Source organism: Montipora foliosa, chromosome 6, assembly GCF_036669935.1.
Source record: "Montipora foliosa isolate CH-2021 chromosome 6, ASM3666993v2, whole genome shotgun sequence".
Classification (NCBI taxonomy): Eukaryota; Metazoa; Cnidaria; class Anthozoa; order Scleractinia; family Acroporidae; genus Montipora; species Montipora foliosa.
In genome coordinates, this window is record NC_090874.1 from 17285775 (window position 1) to 17307971 (window position 22197).

At 39.9% G+C, this 22197-nt stretch overlaps 2 protein-coding genes across 4 annotated transcripts in view; both read right to left on the reverse strand.

The window, feature by feature from the left end:
• The window catches only part of LOC138008769 (uncharacterized), a 9411-nt gene extending 5546 nt beyond the window's left edge, over window positions 1-3865 (reverse strand). For 2 of the 3 annotated variants that reach the window (XM_068856070.1, XM_068856068.1), the window contains exons 1-2: window positions 3723-3865; window positions 1336-1508 (exon numbers count right to left, since the gene is read on the reverse strand). In XM_068856070.1, coding sequence (XP_068712171.1) covers window positions 1336-1344 — 9 coding nt within the window. In that variant the 5' untranslated portion in view covers window positions 1345-1508; window positions 3723-3865. The remainder of the gene's footprint in view (window positions 1-1335; window positions 1509-3722) is intronic. The other variant, XM_068856069.1, reaches the window with a different exon arrangement.
• Window positions 3866-6186: 2321 nt separating this feature from the next.
• Window positions 6187-20838, reverse strand: LOC138005104 (protein DD3-3-like). The gene is made up of 10 exons (XM_068851386.1): window positions 20743-20838; window positions 18106-18261; window positions 17822-17911; window positions 16898-17222; window positions 11803-12036; window positions 10728-11151; window positions 9660-9716; window positions 9287-9570; window positions 7463-7507; window positions 6187-6551 (listed from the first exon to the last, which is right to left on the reverse strand). Exons 2-10 carry the CDS (start codon window positions 18253-18255, stop codon window positions 6187-6189), a joined length of 1974 nt encoding a protein of 657 aa, XP_068707487.1. The 5' UTR covers window positions 18256-18261; window positions 20743-20838.
• Between the last annotated feature and the right edge of the window lie 1359 nt (window positions 20839-22197).

Here is a 22197-nt window from a genome sequence, read left to right on the forward strand (position 1 = left end):
TGTTTTCGCCGGAAAGCGAAATTTCTCTTTGAATAAAGCCAAAAAAGAAAAACTTTTTTGTGGAAATTTTGGAACAATTCCGACGTTTATAAGTACGCGAAAGACAAGAAATGGTTTTGTGACGAGCCTACGTCTGTCTGACCACAAGGTTTTACACAACATCGCATCTTCATCACGTTTTCTCGATTTCGCTCGGATTTTCTCGCTTTTTTCTCTCGTATTTCGTACTTCCAAACTTTCAAAGTTTAATTAATAAAACAATTATTCCATTCTCTATTATTGGATATGAGTCTGGTTATAGCCAACTCGGCGCTACGCGCCTCGTTGGCTATTTAACATCTCATATCCAACGCGCGCTCATGGAATAATTGTTATTATTATTCATTAAAAATATTTCCCCGTTTCTGATTGGTTAAAACCACACGCATAATTCAACATAACCAGCTGTTGTTCACCAAATTTGGAAAGAAACTTCGTCATATTGAATCAATGACGTCAAAAGTGCAGCCCGCTGCAGATTATTGAACCGATGACGTCAAAATTACGTCAAAAGTGCAGCCCGCTGCAAATCATTGAACCGTTGACCGAAAAAAGCTGTGTACATCTCGGAGGATGTTATCTACCTCGGCCTTCGGCCTTGGTGGATAACACCCTCCTCGACCTGCAGAATTCTTCATATCCTACTCAGCCTCATTCAATAATTCTCGGTTTTCACATGACGTCACGACCGCCATGTTGGTGCCCCTAAACAAAGAAAAGGCGGCCATGTTGGTGCCCCGACCAAATCCTCCGGGAATGTAACTCTATTATTATGCAAACGCTTCCTTTTGTTTTCGTTGAAAAACATGGCTGTTGATCACGTGAGTGAAAACCAGCAATTGCTAAATTATGCAATATAGGCGAATCTTTACTGACGTCATTGTTTACTTTTTGTCTCAGTAACACACGGGTTTGCTAATAGAAGTCATCATGATATTCACAAATTAGCTTTCAAACGTAAAAGAACGTGTTAAACTTAATTAAATTCCAGTTTTAAGCCTTTGGCTTTGTTAACGAGCGAGTTATTAGTCATCAAAAACTGATCAATTCTTGAGTGGTAAACGCGCTAATAAGCTCATAAATTCCTTGTAAAAATTCGAATTTTCAAAGCGTTATTACTCAGAGATTATCTGGTAAATTGCGCTCAAAGTTTCAGAGATAGCTCATCCTGCAATGCACTTTCAGTATTCGATACTGACTTTTTGACTGATAAATATAAAATGATGGGCTTATATGTGCTTAATGCAACAAAAAATGTAAACAAAGATTACCCTATAAAAAAATTACTTTACGTACCGTTATCATTTGTGCCAAGGATAAGATCCTTATATAGATTTCGTGAAAAAGTTGACGTCGGAACAAAGAGGATAATTGTGTTCTGGATAACGTAGAGCAACAGTACACCTAAAGAAATGCATGCTGTCAGTGCTCGGGATCTGATCATCTTGAGCATCAAATGCCTGAAATGCCTGAAATGGGAAAAACGACCAATTGAGTGACTGATAGAACTGTTTCTTGAAATCTTGAATCAAGTTACTCTGGAGGACTACGGAATATTCTATTAGTTATATTATCAATGAAATTGGTGAAGTAACATCGTCTGGAGGGATACCGTGCTCTAAGGGCTCGGGCAAAGGGAGTCAACTCTTGCTTCAAAATCGGTTCGATTTTGTTTACGCTGCCCCTTCCAACCGTATTGAAACTGTTACATCTTGAACCGATGTTGAATTGATGTTGAACGAGTTTAAATCGTTTAAACCCCGGGGGGGGGGGGGGTACTACCTTATAAGGGCTTAATGAGGACGTGCGGCCAGCCAGGGTATGTTTTTCGGGATTTTTGTCTTCAACAGGGTATCGAATTTATCATTTTTTGTCTTAATCAGGGTATCGATTTATCAATTTTTGTCTTAAACTGGGTTAAATGTCTTAAACAGGGTATCAAAAATGGGAATTCTGTCTTAAAATGGCGTTTAAATGGGTAGGAAAATCAGCGATATTTGTCTTAAACAGGGTCAGGGTATGAGGGGCCGTGCCGCACCTCCCCAACCAGGGATACATCGAGTATCCCCCCCCCCCCCGGGTTTAAACATTGCTTCACCATTCAACATTTCTTTTGTAATCACGAAAGTTGAATGAAGTTGAACTGTCCCGAAGTTGTACGGCACACAAAAGCACTCACGATGTACAGACAATTCCCGGGTTTAATAACGAAAATGAAACAAAAAGTACAAAATAACTGGTCTCACGATCCTCGTGTGGTTTGCGTTGTGTCTCCTCAAAAACCTTCCTATTTCACAATACTTCTCTGTCTCTTATTTCACTTGTCAATCATCTGAATACTAAATGTGACATCCGGTTGTAACGCTAGGCAGTCACGATAGTTCCGGTCAGAACTTTCAACATTGTTGGGTATGCCCGTGCGCGCTAATCCATAGTAACAACCGCGGCTGTGGCCTGGGACTGAATACAGCTTTGTTGAATCTAATAATGTAACTTTTGTCAACACCGTTCAACAAAAGAACATGCCGCTCCGCTCGGGCGCAAATGATGCTACTTGGGCCACAAATAAACTATTATATGCCCTCCAAAAGTCATGTGATTGTCCTATTTCACTGCATGGATATATTGCGTTATCTAAATATACTACTGACTGAGGGATTTAATTTGAGACTTCTGTAACAAAATAGAGCAAATCGCCTCCCACCATTCTGACCCAAGTCAGTGTGGATTAAATATGTCACTAACCACCGTTAAATACCATGGAAACCTATTGGTTTTGATAGGCTCTTAACTAGCGGTTAGCGCTAACCAGCCTTGGAGCAACCGGCCACAGATGTTTTTCTCTACTGAGGAACTCCGGTTTTTCCGTCACAGGCTTCTGTTCTACAAAGACAACAATTCTATTTGCCAGAGCCGAAAATAGAGATAATTACAACATATAAATAAACCTACTCAGAATGGAAACAAACTAAATTGAACGAGCTGAGTAGTGACATAGATTAGATTTCTATGACTAGCTATAGCTTGTACATCAGTAACGCTGATTACGACATTAACAATACTAACAATAATGATTTTTCAGCCCGAAGGCTGCATTGTTTCTCATTTGACAACACCTTCACGGCACAGGAATTTAAAACCGTGATTGTATTTGCTTGAGTGTCTTTGAGAATAAGTGACAAGAATGATTGGTGAGTTGTCGATGCCTGATCAATTCAATTAGTCTAACAAATTGGCCCAGTCAAATAATTTCTTAATGCAAAATTTAGCCTACGTAAAAAGGATCTTAAAGAGTTTTTTGTCCTTAATTATAACATACTGAAACAAATCTTGTTTTATTTAAAGGGGAATTAATATTTAGAGATGTTTAGAGGCAGTGCAATCAAAGCAATATAAATAAAATGGAATATTGAATTTGAGAGAAAGTAATTTGTAAATACACATGAAGAAGGAATCCGATTTTTGTCACCCAGCTCTACCTGACATCGTCAGGAACGAGCTTAAAACGTGTGGATTGAAAATTATATATACTTAATGGTTAAATCGATGAAAAGTGATTAAATCGGGTACGATATCATCTCACATTAAATGCAAAACGAGCTCTCTAAGAGAAGATATAAACATATTGTAAAATGAAAATAGTCAGACCCATTAAGACGAACTGTAAGCTGAAAAGAACTTACCATCAATCCATTTGTAGTCCTTGATCTGCGTGTGTCGCTTGTGAAGCGGGTTTGTGCTTTGTTGATCGCACAGAGCAACGTTTTAAAGAAGAATACAGTAAACTTGAATATTATTATATATCTGCTTCGGACTATTTTTTGCGATTGGCATCCCGCGTACAGCCCAATATAATGATTAATAATAATGGCTAAAGCTCCGTAACATGTTGGTGACGTATTATGCAAATCAAGGTGATGGCGTTTGAACTACCCCCTAAAAGCGCAAAATGTTACATATACACATGAAGGCAAGCCTAAAAGCAGAATTCCTCAATTATTATTTATTACTTTTTTTGTTTTCAGATATTTTGGGTGGTATTGTATAATGCATTATGGAATACTGCATCATGCAATACCCATAATGCACTCTAAAATAAGTTGTGTTTTTATAACACACCTGAGTTCCCTAACATACCAAGGTGTGTAGTGGTGACATACCTTTTCACTGTTTTATTTCACGGTTTACGAAACACACCAATGTGTGTAAGCAAGAGAAAATGAGGGGACAGAGACGGAGGCTCAGGGCGTTGGCCGGGATATGTCATGTCCACGAAAGTTATTTTTAGACGAGCGGAAGTCTTTGTTCTAGTTGAAGTCTGTCTTTCGAGACGTCCGCATGCAGTCCTGCCTCGCTCCTAGGTTCTTAGTGAAAAGAGAAAATGACGGCGCACGTGGAAGGCTGATGAATATTTATTTTCTTTCAAGCATCGGACCGAGGTAGGCCAGCATGCGGACGTCTCGGAAGACTTCCGCTCGTCTAAAAATAACTTTCGTGGACATGACATATCCCAAGGGCTGGACCGGGAACCTCCCTCTCTGTCCCCTCATTTTCTCTTGGTGTAAGGAAACACAGAAAGTGTGTAATAATTACACACCTTATAAGTGTAACGGTTTTTAAAAGCAACAGAATTCGGCTTTCTCTTTTACCTCACGAGCTTCAAATTTGGCGAGATATGGTGCTCAATGACATCAAATGCTTTTCACAGGTCAAGAAAAAAAGCAAACAGTCTTGAGGGCATTATTAATTGCAAACTTTCATGAATCTATTTCCCTGAGCAAAGCTAGCACTACGGTCACTACGCTTGTTATAGCAAACTTGGCGTAGGCGGATTTGATGCTGTTCTGTAAGACCAACCTGGCGAGATAAGTTTGTGTAAAAGGAAGAATCCAAGAAATTCAAAACACAGGACAATGCCTTAATAGGCCGACAATAGTCGAAGTCAGTTGGTGAGCCTCGTTGAAGAGGGGCGGGGTTTACTCTTGCTGTTTTTTGAGACAGAAATTGACCAGTCCAAAAATGGCCAAGCTCCCAAGAGCCCATGTTACAATGAGTTCCACTCTTCAACATTTGTGAAATTCACAATGCTGGCCAACGTCTTTCTCTTTTTTGCCTCTTTTCTTTTTTTCCTTTGCATAAAACTCAAATTAAACGATTCCCTCAGCACGATTCGACTCTAGATCATAATTTTTTCCCTTAGTAGTGGTATTATGAAAGTATGCTTAAGTCATGCAATTTATCACTCGGTAATAGGTTGAGACAATTCACATCCTTTTCGAAAGTTCGGAGGAGCCTGCTTTTATCGAATCTCTGCGACTGAGAATGGACTGGAAACTAGTCTTCCATTTCCTCGGTCGGCGCATGAGCGGTTCACGATAAAAAATCCCTGTCCAATTTTGCGCATTGTTCATCACTACTGTGGTGACTTTAGAAAATACTCTGAAAGAACGATTCAACGAGTACGAGTTGATTGTTATTTCAAAAAAATTTCAAAAAATCATAAAGCGCCATTTTCTCAACCATTTAAACTGAGGTTCAGGGACATACTAGAAAAAAGTAAGAAGGCAATGGCTGGGAAGTGGGTAGAAGTAAGTCTCAAACACTGGCTCTCTTTCACTCTTTTTCTTGCTCTTTTCAGTCGAGGCTGGTACGGTGTCTGTTTCTTAGCCCAAACATTTGGTTTGATCAACGGGAGTTGATAATGTAAATTGACCACCGTACCCTGGGTTGGTGACGGCCTCTTTTATTAAATCTTACTGATACAGAAAAGAGATTTTTCAAAATTTTGCGGAAGGACACCGAAAATTCAAACGAAGTACTCTAACAGAGTGTTTCTAATAATCGTCATTACAGCACTACAAATTCAAAGAGCCAAGCTTCATCTAATGAAAAAAAATAATCAGAGAAAATAATCGGCAGAAAAAAAAATGAAGTTCTTGCTTTCGCACTGATCACTTATAAAAATAAGTGATTATTTGAAGTCCTAACCGGAAAACACAACATGCAAGATAAGAAGGATAATACCGGCAGACAATGAAAACTTTTGGAAGCCGTCTAACCGTTAGTTTCTAGAGAACATTTCATTCTACTCTGTACTGGTTGAGTAAGATATACTGCAGTCATATTCATTTTTCCGTCAATGACGCCTTAGTTAAACTTGAAACCAGAGTGAAAATGTCTTTTTGCAGAAGGCGCAGCCGAGGTCTCGGCGGTGACAGTGATTTTACCAACATGGCGTCGATTGGAGAAGTTGTTATTGCGCGTGCCCATATAACAGTACTCCCCAGGCTTCGTGATGCGGAAACAGGGAGGGTTACAGGAGGCTGGGGCGTTATCAAGCTGAGCCTGTAATCGTGGACCCTGGTAACATCCCTTGTTCAGATAAAGATTCAGCGAGTCCTCGTCAAATCTAGTGCTTTGATCAATGACTTCAAGAGGGATTTTTTGACAAGTCGCTGGTTTGAGAGAGCTGCATCCTTCCTTTATCCAGCAGATATTGGTGCGATCCGTTTCTGAAATTAAAATGACAGGAGAGAAATAAGTGTAAAACATAGAGGCTTTTTGGGAATCTCGGTCACAGCAAGTTAAATTACTCTGCCCAAAGGTAAGGCCTCCGATCCCACTTTTATGTATGCCAGGGAAAAGTTTCCAAAAACATATTTTCCCGTATTCTTGCCGCGCGAAGAAAATTAGGTGCAGAAGTAATTTTAGAGGGACAATCGTTGAGTTTGGACATTTCCTCACAATTTCATGTTGCCATTTGAACCATCTTCATGAGACCATCCTATGGGCTCGTGAATACCAACCTCTTTTTCGGGAAAGGAGCCCACCCTCCTGAATGAAGACCGGACTCGAGAGAGTGGAGAAAATTGAGCGTAACCAGCGTACCATTGTAAAGTATGGGGATTATCACCAATTTAACGCAGTGATTTTGGGACTTGAAATAAACATACTAAAGGAAAAGACAACCCAATTTTTTGGTCACTCACGGGACTCGATTTATCTTTTTAGTATAGGGTCGCATACTAATACGTCGAAGATGAACCAGAGAGGACCACTCTTTCTTTCATTCGATCTTAGAAATCCTGTTGCAATGTGTCTTTTTTTAAAATTTTGTGCTTTTGGGACAACAAAAGTTTATTGGCCTTTCGTCGGCTTCCGTATCAATCGCGATTAAATATATTGGGACATATCGTTCAGCTATGTTCTGACACTTGGACGTTTACCGACTGACGTCTTTGCTTAGTTCGAGTTACCAGGGGAAGGGAATGTAAAATTAATTCTACTTAACGGGCAGTTCTAGTAAACCGATGTTGAGTTAGCTAATTGTAAATGACTAAAATAATGGGTTCAAATGCAAGGGAAATCGGATTTTGTTTGAGTTAGCAGGGTTCGACTAAAAATGTCATGTAGAATTACTTACGGGCTTTCCCTTCGCCAGCGTTGTTTGCCGGGTTGTTGTTTGAACCTAAAAGAAAGGAAAAGATTAAGTTAAAAATACAAGAATCGTGTAAGTTGATATCAAGTCTTGCAGACGAGATTGTTGGCTTTAGAATGCGCATGTTATAATTAATCTCTTTGGTAATCAAACCACTACGAATTTTACAATATTCTCTGCTGTAGTACAAAATAAAAGTTAAAGTTAACCGCACACCTGTGGATCAGTAGTTGGTTGAGCATCGGGCTGTCATGCGGGAGGTCGCGGGTTCGAATTCCGGCCGAATAACTGAGGAGAAAGTGCTGCCTTTGCAATTTTATCTGCAAATGGTTAGACTTTCTAGTCTCCTCGGATGAGGACCTTAAACCGTAGGCCCCGTCTCACAAATATCTTCCATGTTCATAAGTTCCTGGCCTCATCGCAGCCGTTTTTAGGTCGCGAAGGAGGCTAATAAGTTCCACGGTGGGACGTTAAAAACCCCAACAATATACGAGAAGAGAAGGAGATGAAGCCCCCGGGGTTGTGGCTGTTCTATTCTCTCCAGCATAAGTGCCGGCTTGGCAGTGGTGTCCTAAAAGTGTATGAGGCCACCTAGGCAGAAACAACCATAAGTCAAAAAGGACTTTGCCGAGTGCTGGAAAAATGTAGATATTACTTGAGGTATAACTACCATTTGTCTCCGCGACACACAAATTTGCGTTTATCGTAGGATATAAGTTGAGTACGCACCACGAAATAATAATTAACAATTATTCCACGAGCGCGCGTTGGATATGAGATGATAGATAGCCAACGAGGCGCGTAGCGCCGAGTTGGCTATAATCATCTCATATCCAACAAGCGCGAGTGGAATAATTGTTTTATTAAAAACGACCCCAAAATATAGAAAACTAGACTATAATAAAAATAAAAAGGCCGAAAAAATCACGTGTATGCTTGCCGTGTTTGTAGATCATGGTATAATGGCTCATAACCCATGATGGCTTAGCCAATCAAAACTCTCGAATTGCATTATCAAATGATCCAGTTTTTAATAATTAGTAAATAAACCCCTTGCGGAGGATAAAGCCCAAGGCTTAAAGATTGTCCGAAAAATGAACAGTTAGCCGGGGGCATTATCCTCCGATACAATAGCGAGCCGGAAAGGGGTTTATTTATTTTATAACCCTGCGATTAATTTCTCAAGAAGAACGCACTTAGATCCAAAAGGGGAAAAAAGCCAGCTCTCCATCACTGTCTTCTGCAAAAAGAATTTTTGTGTCTTTCATGACCAATCAAACGTATCGCTTGAACGTTTGCTCGTTTCCTGATTTTCTTTCGTAGAAATAAAATCAGAGGACGGATATCAAATCGGACGACGGATATTCTCTGATAACTATCGTCCGATTTGTATCACGTGATCAGTTTTATCCAATGAGAGCCCGCAAAATTAAAAATAGTTACCTATGCTCGCACGTCTTGTGGCGCTTGTGGCTAAAATTAGTTTACACTGATATTTCCCTTTGCTTTCCCATAGCGGGGGGAAAACACCGAAGCGACAAGCGATGTTTCTTTAATTCATTTTCCATCTGTGGACCTTTAATTTTATGAGCTTGCGTTCTGTTTTTGCCAATATACTTCCCAATCTGTTGGTATGACTGTGGTAAATTAACGCTGGGTTACCCGTATAAAGTCTCATTTCAAAGCCATTCCGAAACGCTTATACATATCTCAAAGTTTATTGGATACGATGGTGAGTTTCACAGACATGCCCCTTTTCACCTAAGGTGGGCTGTTATCTACTTTTAAACGCAAGGAAGTCAAGCTTACCAGACCACGCAAAACATATGATTGTATTTGTTGTCACCGTTACTTCTTCAGGGAAGAAGCGATATTCCATGGCGGGATAAGCTTGCACGATATTTCCTCTCTTTCCCATACCGATAATATATTTAATATCAAGGTGCTGGAATTCCTTTTTAAGATGATGCCGTGATTTAATGACGAATACGTGAGATCTGTCCTGGAATGTTCGACCCAGCTGGGTAGTGTCCAAAGCGAGCTGGAGGTCAGTGTTTCCATCAACAGCCTTTGTTTTCGGGTCGTTCTTAACCCTGCAGGATATGTAAATTTTGATGATTATTTGTGCATTTTAAGTTGTTCAATGGTTTACTTCACTGAACTTTGGTTGAAAGTGACTTACTTGTCATTGTCTTTGGCTGTGAATTCACGTGGAAAGTCATCAGTCGTGATGTTGTACCTACATAGATAATATAAATTTAACGTTAAGATGAATTCAAGGTGATACAGTCAACCCTACCGGATACCATTGCAATTCCATTCTCTCCTTATTCCCTTAGTCTATCGCTCATATTGCTACTAATTTCTCCACTCTTCCCCCGTTTAAAATTTCGATGTTGTGGCCAATTAACTGAATTAATAAGTAAGGAACTATATTACGTGCGCGTCAGCAGTAAGGATAAGTGACTTATGACTTCGTAAAAGATAAGAGGAAAAAGGTTAAATCCCCTATGAGAAGAAGGGGCACTTATGCCCGATCCGCCCCATTTCTTCCTAAGCAGATTTCAATTCTCGATCATCCACAAATGGTTGTCTAATGCGTAAAAGCCTTATTAAGCTTCAACTGGCATAATAAACTGAAATCGTCCACTAATTAAAAAAAGTGTCCGTGTCTGTGTCTGTGTGAACTTTTAAAGACAGCGAAGAACGTTTTTCACTTAGCTTGTCTTTTTGACTTGCCTGTCATATTGTTTCACTATCTGTTCGATATGGATTTTTTTTTACAGATATAATTCCTTTCTTTTCTTTGTATTTATTAGTTATTTATAGTCTCCTGGGGCATGGCTTCCTTACCATTTATTACATAGATACTGATGAAATACCAGAATGAATTTTTTCTTTTACTAAAAAATCATAGTTTCATCGCGGGGAGTGAAGATACTATTTTTATCTCTCATGTGTGAGGATATTGGTGTCGCCATGGTTACACCAATTACAAGAGAGCTTCCCGCTCAGGCACACCCGCACACTTTAATTGCACTATTAAAAAGTAGTGTTTTATGAGGAAATTCCATCAGTATCTATAAAATAAACAGAACATTACATGGCCGCTTGGAGAAACGAATTTTATCTTCGAGTTCTGAAAGTATCTCTCGCGAATGATCGAAGTATCCCCGCGCGGTCATGTAATATCCTCTATGTTTCCTAAATTGGGAGGAGACTGAGAAACATACAAGTAACGATTTTTCACCTAATACGTAATACGCATCGCTGGGTGACGTTACTTGGGAAAGCCGGAACTTTCCACTTGAACGACGAAAATTTTCCTTCCATGTTCATTCCGTTGTGATTAACGACAGTAGAAGGTGCAAAGTGCACCTCAGGTGGTTCTTGAAGAAGGAGATACTGATCGAGTTCCTCGGCTCCCTGTGACACTTTATGCGGTTGATAGGGCTTTCCATACTTAAGCTTCATGTTCCCTTGACCATGACAAGTACTCAAGACGCCTGCGGTTCTCTCAATGTAATTTGTGACAAACTTTGTCCACTTTCCACCTTTTTCCGTACACTCGGTTTTGTTAATGTAAAGAGCTACGCATTTCTCGGCTAGTTGATTCCCAAGCTTCTTTGGACAATCTTTATTCCCTGCCAGTTTGTTTGGCATAATACACAAGTCTGATGAAGAACATAAATGCACAAAAAATTACATATGATTTATCCGAATAATTAACAACGTGCAAGAACACTACCTTTATTAGCCCATCGTATGACGGGGATTATTTAGTTGGAGGGGGAAGCGGGAGGGGAAAGAGAGGGGGAGTGGAAGAAGAGAAGAATTAGGGTTAGAGATCATCGGTCTTGTGTCCCACCACAGCTTCTTAGTAGCAGTTTCCGTTACAAGAGATTACACGAGGACAGTAGATTATTGTCATAAAAAAGCGCAAGCCTTGAAGTATGAAAAGAATTTATGTATTAGATTCGGCGCATGAGAAGTTCGACTTCTGCATCCAGAATCGCACTTTGCCGCTTTATCCGACTGAGCAGGTCGAATTGAATAGTTGGGTCGACCCAAATCAAATTCGTCGAATTTAATTGATTCAAACGTCGAAATTCTCATGATTTGATTCGCCGCAAAAAAAGTTCGACGTTTAAACTGGGACGAAGACTGAACCGATGATCAATACGAGTTACTCATTTATGTATTCAGCCCATGTAAGAGGATTTAACTTCTGTAAATAGATCATATGTGTGCTACTCGTGAATAGATGGGTTATAGAGCCAACGGTGCTCCAATTAGATACGTCTTGAAGTTCACTACTCACTCACATTTTTCGCCGTAATGTGGGCTATTGACATAATCTTTCATCAGCTTCTTTGTCTTTTTGTCGCTGACCAAGATAGCGATGTCCTTCCAAGGCGAGGGGCCCCAGTAGGGATAGTAATCACGCTCCTCGGGCACCTCCAGTCCATTCCTTGCTCCACCAGGATTTTGTCGAGTGTAGATCGCTTTGTCACCTGCTAATTTTTTTCGTGCATTGGTTTGATCAGGGGTACACAAACCTATAACATATAAACAAAAAAGATTGTGGTTTAAATCAACGTTTTGCATTCCTACTAAAAGGACCAACCATTATGATCAATTCGATAGTCAGCTTTCTTTGGAATATCGATATCTTATAAGTAAGGGTTTCTTAAAACGTTTAACGATAAAAAACAAGGGTAAACGACGACGTTTCGACCGTACTTCGTACGGTAAAATTGAAACAGTGAAGATATATATATACATATAAATACATAACAATGTTTTTCTACTCAATATAGTTTCATATGGACTTTAATACAGGTCTGTTTCGTAGACCAACAAGGAGTTGGACCACTCATCAGTTAAAGTCCATATGAAACTATATTGAGTAGAAAAACATTGTTATTACCGCTCCATTATTGTTGAGCACTATTCTGGATTTATCAGTGTGGAACTCAACTGAAGTCATATATATATATATATATATATATATATATATAGGGAGTCTGTAAGTCGATTTTCTCGTGGAACAGTGCTCAATACGTTGAAGCAGAGCGGAATAAATATTTTAAGAGGAAAAAATTTTAAGAGGAAAAAATTTATATATATATATATATATATATATATATATATATATATATATATATATATCGAGAGAGAGAGAGAGAGTGTAGGAGAGAAACCCTGACAATGCACACCCCAAATAATCATATTTTTAACTGAATAAATGTGTGAAAAAAAATTTGCCCTGAGCGGGATTTGAACCCACGTCCCCCCATTACTAGTCGGGTGTGATCACCACTACACCACCAGGACAACCATGCTGGCAACACAGCCATCGAAGATGTGATTTACGTGGTTCTTTCACACATTTATTCAGTTAAAAATATGATTATTTGGGGTGTGCATTGTCAGGGTTTCTCTCCTACACTCTCTCTAAAAATTAAAATCAGCCTGTATCCTTCTAGGATCCTTCCTTGCCATCCGCTAAGTTGACTACGGTCGTGCATCATTAAGTTGATCCTTGGTTGGGTTTCAAGTGAAGTTATAGGCTCCCCTACTTTGTCACCTCGAAAGAAAATTTCCCGGGAGGCCCACGCCTTAAACCACGTAAATCACATCTTCGATGGCTGTGTTGCCAGCATGGTTGTCCTGGTGGTGTAGTGGTGATCACACCCGACTAGTAATGGGGGGACGTGGGTTCAAATCCATATATATATATATATATATAAGTATAAAAGGATTTGCAGGTGTAAACGATTGCACATTGAGAGTAGGTCAACTCATGAATAGAAAACATCTCATCGACGGGGCAGCGAAATTTGTTCGTGCACTTCGTTAAAACACTAAAATTCTTTGTAAGATCTTTTGGAGCCTAAGAATGTTTGTGGCGAAGAGTTGTTGTGTTCTTTAACACGTTGGTGCAGACGGCGGCGTGTGAAACCAACATAACCTGCATCGCACAGGTCACATTCAAATTTGTAAACAAGGCACTGTTGGTTCACAATTGGCGGCTTAGCTTCTCGCAATTTTCGGTCTTGTTCAATCTTTGAAATAGCGTTTCAATCTTTGGAACAGCGTTAATTTAAGGGGCGTTTAAGCTTCCTCAATATTTCTAGCCTTCGAACGCAGACGAATTTCTGGGGGTCGTTTCTCTCCCCCGAAAAATACGTCTATGCGTTCGTAGGCTACAATATTTCATTCATAGATTTTATTTGCATTTTGTATCTGTGTACAAATGTATTCTCGGCTATTTCATGATCCTATACTTGTGCAAAAAATGTAAATGTAAATGCTTTGTTTATAGCGGGTGGAAGTGCACTTAGCCAACAAGCTAGTTTACAGGCACTCCACCACTGTTAACAATGTGAAAGTAACGACTCAAACTTAACAGAAACATGATTAAGAACCCCAACTGGCAGCAGGCAACCGGGTTGGCTATTTAAAAAACGTGGTAGAATTGAATCCGGGACAACCGGAAACAAATCGTAACCAGAGGTCAGAACGGGATTCGAACCCGGAGCAGTCGCACGCAAACCCAAAGGCCTAACCACTGGGCCACGCTGCCTGTCTAGCCGTTGATGTAGATTTTCGAATACTATTATGGCATCTTTTTAGAGGTTTTTAGTAAAAAGGATTAGTGCAGATTCCATCGCTTTCTATCGGCGAAGTCAAGTTCGAATGGACCGCGGGAACCCAAGATGCTGATTGGTAGGTTCAGCGTCAACTCTACATCTTGGCAGTTTGGCCGTTGGCGCTTGAAGATGAGATTCCGCTGAATTATCATCTCAGTAACAGAATTTATAGCAACAGGGCGAAGAAGGTTGGCTATAAATCTAACTATATGTAGAAAAGAAAAGAAGCCGGCCCGAGAAAACCAGGTTAGGAAGATATTTAGGGCATATACATTTTTGGGCAATAAAATCGAAGGGGAAGCACGCAATGGGTTCAAGCGGGCCGTCCAATTCGGATCGCAAAATTGCCCAATCAGAGCGATCGTACTAAGTGAGAAATATGTTTCAATGCTATACAGTAACTGTAAAGTTGTAATTGCCTTAAATGTTGTTATGAATCAGCTGTAATACTATGCTCCGAAAATAAAGATTATCCTGCACGGGGCCACATAAAGTCTCAATGACAATATGTGAAGAAATTTACGTCTAGAGAGAATTTTTTTAAACCGAGTTTGTAAAGGAGGGAGAGATTCTGATTGTTTGGCTGGACAAAAGACCAATATTTGAAAGGGTTGCACGACTCAAATGATGCACAAAATTAATTTTCAATTTTGAAAGGTGAAATTTGGGAGGTAGGAAGAATCTCCTTGTTCAGAAAATTCCAAAATAGTAGAACTGAGAATACTTTTCGTAGTAGAGTTGAATATAGAAATATATTTCACCAGTGGAAGCTCATCTTCGCGAGATAACAACCGGTACCCTACCGAGAATCCATGGACGTTTTCAGAAATGAGGATTCCCATGTCCTTCTTGGTTTGTTATGTTTAATTTATACATTTATGTCCTGAACGGAGACGTTGTGTGTTAATTGGCTTAGAGACATGTCACGTTACAGAGAATTACGTTACGTTACAGAGAATGTCACGTTTAAGATAAACGGCAAACGTCATTCTGAGATTTGCGGTTTGCCGAGAATGAAAAAATGTTTGATTTTGACTCATATCTTGCCTGTTAGCTATTATAGATATCGAGCAACGTCTCACAAGAGAGAGGGAGGGGGAGGGAGAAAGAGTAAGGGAGGGAGAGAGAGAGGGAGACAGAGCAACCACTGGCAAATGTAATTGGGATGCTAAGGCAATGATCGACCTGAAAACCTCTCAGACTTCATGAACAATATTTCACTAATAGCTTCCTAATTGAATTCTCCCGCATGACTGACATTTACAAATGACATGACTCTTATCGGACAATTAATTTTTTAACCTTAAAATGTGGTTTGCTTATTCCTTGATAGATTGAAGAACAATTCAGTTAGTAGTCCAACACAATACATCAAACAACTTTAAGCTATTTTAAAAACACGTTTAAAACATTTCAGGCGCAAATCGCAAACAAGAGAGGATAAGGAAAGAGAACGGATCCCCATGCACCATCATAGCTTTTTAAAATCATTTTATCTTTCGTTTCGCAAAGCTATTTTAAGTTCTCATTCCCAATGCCGCAATATTTAAAACTTCATAACGTCATTCCAACTAGCCAATGAAGCGGTTCTCTAAAAACAGTTGCGTAGCTTAAATTAGATTTTAAAAAACTATAAAAAAGAGTGCTTATGTTGTCGGTCAAATCCGGGCTCGTTCTTACCTAAGTTAAACGGGTGACCCTCATTTTACCTACAGTAGGTTGACTACGCACTAATTTTATTTGGAGCCTTTGGGAAGCAGGGATGGCGCAGTGGTGAGAGCACTCGCTTCCCGCCAGTGTGGCCAAGGTTCGATTCCCGGACCCGACGCCATAAGTGGGTTGAGTTTGTGTTGGTTCTCTTCTCTGCTTCAAGGGTTTTTCGCCGGGTTCTCCGGTTTTCCCCCCTCAGCAAAAACCAGCATACAGCTGATTCCAGCTGGCTGTAAGCTGTGCTCCAAGGTCACACATGGACCGAATAGCGGCTGCCAGAGGCGCCTTTGTATGCTTTCGGTTCGACCTTCTTGAGCTGCGTCGTTGCTATACTTGCGAGGGCGATTAGCCGCGACAATTATTATTATTATTATTATTATTATTATTATTATTATTATTATTATTATTATTATTATTATTATTATTATTAGAGAAAAATTAGGGTCAGGTTAGGATTAGTTTTGATTATTATACATGGATATCAATTGACTTATAAATAAGTATATAATGAAAAAAGCTGCGTTAAAACGAGCATGTTTTTTTTTCCTTACTATGTTGTAATGTTAAGACTGAATTGATAAGTGTATGAATATGGAAACCGATAAAATCATACTTGGGGGAAGGTATAGATATTCTTAAACCTTTTTGGAAGCCGGGTTGACAGTTGCTTTAATTAAACTAGGTAGAGTGCATATTCAACCTAGGTTAAATAAGGATCACCAATTTAACCTACAATCAGTGGCAAAAGTCTTGGGACACTCACCATTTGAAGTTGGTTTTCTTACTGAGTTTGAAAAATTGCCCCCTCCCCCGGAGAACAATGTTGCCAATAGTGGACATGCATTTCCTTGTCTATTTCAACATTGATTGGGGGGAAGGGGGACTCTTATTTTGAAGTTTTCAGTGGTATTTTGACAGTTATGCTTAGTTTCTGACGTCTGAGAGGTTTTCAGGCCCATTCTGACACTAGCGTCCCAACTACTTTTGCCACTGATTGTAGGTAAAAACGGATCCAACCTGAGCCCGGATTTGACCGACAACATCGATATCTCACCTTTGTTTCTCTCCCGGCGATACATCGAGCGATAGTAATTGAGTGGCTCGTGAAGTCCTCTGTCTTGTTTGATAAAACTATCTTCTGAGCTCGTTTCTGAGAAGGCTTGAGGTGTGAGGTATTGACCGTTACGAAAAGTATGCCAATCGAACTCTGAATATACACTGACGGTCGCTCTTCCCTCAGGGAACGGTTGACACATGTACTGTAAGATGATTTGCGTTTCCACCTTGTCATCTGTCTCTGGTCCAGTCCCATGCTGGTTGGTCCACATGATGTCTAATTCGGTTTTAACTTCAGGATCAATTCCACTCATATAGAACTCCTAACAGATATTTAATACACAAATTTTATATGATAATGCTTATATATCTGGGCAACAAAGTGATAGCAAAATTTGCAATTGAGCGAAAGATATGAACATATAAGGGTGCCGCAAGTGAGCGGAACTATTAACATCTTACAGTACTTCATCTATAAATTTAGTCTGACTCAGTTACTCAACCTCTACTCTATCGTTTATTTCACTTAATTGCTTGCTTTTTTTTTATTAGATGAATACAAGTTTATGTTGTTGATGAAGATGGTGATGATGATGTCTGTATCCCTAGGATGCATACAGGAGGCTTTCAATGGGGTTAACCGTTAGTCCTAAAACGTCAACAAAAGTTGACCCTTGGGCGTAAAAATGAGAAAAAATAACCGTTTATGAAAAAAACTAAAACCATTTAGCGTGATTTTTTGTTTTAGGAAAGTGACCATGGGGAGTATTTAGGGTTTGCTCATTCCGTCCCGCTAGGTTTCAAATTGTTTGCCAAGACAAAAAGGTCCCAAGTAAACCGCCCAGTTGGAGTTCTTGACAAAAGTACGATCAAAGTTGGTGTTCTGTAAAACGAGAAACAGGTGCTTTTAAAGGAGACTTACCATTGGCAGTTGTCTTGTCTCAGGAATATTGCCCACTCCGGCAATGCTATCCAATCCGTCTCCGACGTTATAGCCAGCTTTGCCGTTATTCTACGAGTCAATGTAAGAAAACAGGAAATTCTGCTTTTGGTGGCATACCTTCTCCGCTAAGTCAAAGGAAAGTCAATACTTGCTTGCAACAGCCGATAAAACGTGAATTGTGAATCAAAGATAACTTGAAAAGCGACAAATGAAACTATCAGTATAATTGTAGTAATGTCTATATATTGACGCGATCATCTTACCTGGGAATCAAACAGTCTGTTAGCTTGCTTGACGTTTTCGAGATTTCCGTTCAGTCGATTGTTGGATCCATGCGGGACATGTAGATAAACGTCTGACAAGCAAGGTACGATAAAAGAAATCGCCAGCCAGCCCCAAACTATAATGGCCATCTTGATCTGTTTGAGAGAAATGTTACAGAAGCAGTCTTATGACAAGCAAGTTAGATTGCATATATATCTTTGTAACAAGTAATGCAATATACTATGCAATATACTATTTCCATGGCTACCATTTACTGCCAAATCTATACACCCTATTTATGAATGGCAGCCAATCAATTATTCTTTTGTCTTCTTGCTAATGACGCCAACTAGCCTCGCTCTAAAGCAACATTTCTTTAAATTCTGTCCATGCAAACGAGGCCAGTTGGTCTTATTAGCACAAGCACAAAGGAATAATTTATTGGCCGTCATTTATGAATACTGTTGGTTTTGTGAAGTAAGGTTTGTGTAGTATATATATCTTGCCATCATAAAATATCTTTTGCTCTAACGGAGCAACCATGCAAGGAGACGAAATGCAGTATGGGCAGTAATTGAGTTCAGAAATGGGCCATTTGTCCGTACAGGAACTGATAAAAGGACCCGAAAGTTTTGGCCAAGGACATTGGCAGACTACACCAACTTTTTACGAGGTTGTTAAAAGCCCAAGAACTACCATAGGATATCCATTTAGCTAGGAAAGAATAAATTCTTGTTTGATTCTTTTCGTAAAGGAATGTTTCACTGTTCAACTACAACAAGGTGATACCGAAAACATCTGGATATTTCTCAACTTTGTAAACACAGCTATCGAAACCTATCGAGTGGTTTTAATCCGGACTTTTACATTTAGGCGCCTTTTTCATTTAAATATCTTACAAGTATACCTTAGAGGTATTTAATATAACCAATAGAATGATAAAATAATGATAACAAACTAAAAGAGAAATAGTTTGCACACGTGAACTCAGTTGTCGCTGTCCACGGCAATGACAGCAATCTCTCGACGTGCTACTTTGCTAATACGATTGGACCCGTGAACTTAGCTGATCGACGATCTAATTATAATGTCTCTTCGCATTCATTTTCAACACACATAGCGCCTTTAGTCTTCCACTGGGCAATGGCTCGGGCTCGGTAACACATGCTGACTTCATCTTCTAAATCGGCACCTGTAATCCCCACGGTATTAACGAACGCTTGTCATTTAACTGATGTATTCCTGTTTTTCACGTTGCCATGTTACCACCAATAGCGTAGCTCCTACTCTACTATAAAAAACTACACACAACCCATACTAAGTTGTTCGATTCGCTTTGACAAAGGGCTAACGCTCGAAACGGCAGCTTTTAGAATCCCTGTACGGTGGTCAATTTACATTATCAACGCCGTTGCTAAAAGCCAAATTTTTGTGTACTACTTCCCCACCGACGCAGCACCACAGTTTCTTTAGAAACTACCCCCTTTATTGACTTATCGATTAGTTTACATCTTCGTGAGGGACAAATTTGCATATTCTGACCCCTAACGATAGTCGCTTATACGCTTCGCGTATCTACGACTAAAAAAGATATGACAGCTGGTTCCGCCTCTTATCGCTATTGTAAATAAACACTAAAAATCACTAAATTAACGGCGTGGGAAGATTTACAGTACATGCATCGGTCATTCAACTATCCGCCGTAAGAATTAATGACTGACACTCCAAAGGAGCCCGATTAAACCTCATAAAAGAGAGGCCTAAGATTTTTGCCGGATTTGCAGCATAAATTTTGGATTGTTTTGACAGGTTTAGACAGTGTGACGTTTGTCTACACCTATCAACGAGAAATTCTTGTTTAGAACGGACGACTCATCTGTCATTAAATCAGTCTGAAGACAGAGCTCGTTCTGCAGAAGAGATGACTTAGCCATAACATCCTTGCTCGATAGGAGAGTTTCGACCGAAAAGTGGCTGCTTTTGTTTGGGTTCAATGACACTCACCTGAAGGGATAAATGATCGAAGCCTACCGCAAAAGCCATATCGTGCTTATCTTCTCCCAAGAAAAATCGAAGATAGATTGGCGTCACAATCTGACGAGAAGTAATTAAATCGTCAAAGAAACTTGACAGCCACTGCCAACCAACGAATCCGAATTTCCCTTTGTTGGTGTAGGTTAGAGAATCTTTCTCGTTCTGTCCCCATTCTCCTCCTTGCTCTTCGGTTCACATGGGTGACTAAAGCAGGCTAGGCTGCTAGCTGTGTATCCTGACAGGGATTAACTTCAATAAACGTTTTTCGTGAAAATGGGAAGACGAGCACTGAATCAAGCTGTTAGTATATTGACCACTGTCAATATTGTACTCTATTCAGACAAAAAGTGGAACTAATAACCACAGCAATTCCGTGCTTTAACTTGCTGTGAAAAAAGACAATTAAGTAAGCTCGGAAATGATCAACATGTCAGCCTTGATGGCAGTCTTACTCGATTCCCTTTTAGTACTTTACTAGCAACCACAGGTTCTATCAGCTTATTTGCGCAGTTATTTTAACCGCAACTTACCTTCTTGAACCAAACAGAACGCACCAGCTTAAATATGACTCGGAGTCTAGCAAAGGGTAAAGTATTTCTAACCTGTCAATTGAGTTACAGTACTCGGCACTTATTAAACCATCTCAAGACGTACATGTTCCTATCCTCAAACGTCGGTCCTAGAAGATTTGATGTCTTTCTCAACCCTTCTCCTTTGCTTCCAAAGCAGCTGTCGAACGCACTTCAATAATCCGAGATTACTACTATTCTTAAGTAACTTTTCAACACCATTTGTACATGCATTTATGGCCATGCAAACAAAGCTTAATGTCTTTGTTGTCGTATTTCTTGGGTTCTCTCGCAGCATTCACTTGCTATCAGTAACTCCTAGTATAACATAAGTTTGTACCAGCACTTATATCTTCTGCCATGGCCAATTATTTAAATGTGTGAATCTATTAGGGTATTACTATGGACGGCTGGTGAGGTTATTTCTCAAAACACAGCTTATAATAAGGCGTGTTCCTTCCAAACATAGTAGCGTGAGAAAACACACTTTTAAAATTAATTAACAAGTCATAAGAAATGAAAGTCAGAACGGCACCAGTTTAGCATACCTTTACACAAAGTCGGATCCAGATGGACGTTTGATCTCTTTTCCCAACGTGAAAAGTTGAAGATGATTCGGTTTAGTGTTGTCTGAATTCGGAGACTTTCGCAAGTGAAGTGAGCATCACTTAGACTTTGCACGCCCTTATAGCATCCCCAGTTTTCATATTAATAATGTTTTACATGACAAGTCAATGATCCATAGCTGCTATTGTATCCATTTTACAAAACGCAGAAGAATGCTAATTGAGATTCTTCTTTGTACTATTTTACCATACGCCCATCAAGAGGAGTGGCCATGGAGTTTTCATTGGTTCAATAAAGTATTGCCACCAAGATATTGACTCTCTGCGAAGGATAAAACAAAAATTGTTTCTGGGGCGAAGGCCCTTGATGGCGTATTTTCCAAACGTAGACATATCAAAGAGATTTTGGTTCTAAAAGATGATCTATGTCGTTCGTTGCTTTTGTTAGTGAATCGGCAGCGACAAGAGCTAGATCATGAGGTGGCAGCGATCATTCTCCTGTTCACATTTATTAATGATGTTAATGATATTTTGCAATCGTTCCTGGTTAATTGATAAACAATTTACCCCGAAGGCCACCACTTTAAATGCATCAGCACTGCGGCAAACACCGTTTCGAGTCGCGATCCACCTCCATAGGAGACGATCGTTTCGAATGTTTGGATAGTGTTGAGGAGCAGGCATGGCGCAGTGGAGAGAACACTCCGCGGCCTCAAGCCAATGTGGCCTGGGTTCGTATCCTAGACTTGGCCTCACATGTGGGTTGCGTTTGTTGGTTGTCTTCTCTGCTCCCACGGAGGTTCTTCTCCGGGTTCTGCTCTGATCTTCCCCTCTCCTCAAAAACCAAGCTGTGATTTGACATGAGTTGATTTAAGAGTCACCAATTATTAGTGCCCCAAGGCTAAATACACTTGCCTGCCCA

Excerpts from the sequence above, each read along its gene's own strand:
- LOC138005104 (XM_068851386.1), bottom strand. The coding sequence starts at position 18,255 with ATGGCCATTATAGTTTGGGGCTGGCTGGCGATTTCTTTTATCGTACCT. Across the intron at positions 17,912-18,105 it reads ACAGACTGTTTGATTCCCAG|AATAACGGCAAAGCTGGCTA; the intron begins GTAAGATGATCG and ends ATTGACTCGTAG. Across the intron at positions 11,152-11,802 it reads CCCACATTACGGCGAAAAAT|ACTTGTGTATTATGCCAAAC; the intron begins GTGAGTGAGTAG and ends GTTCTTCATCAG.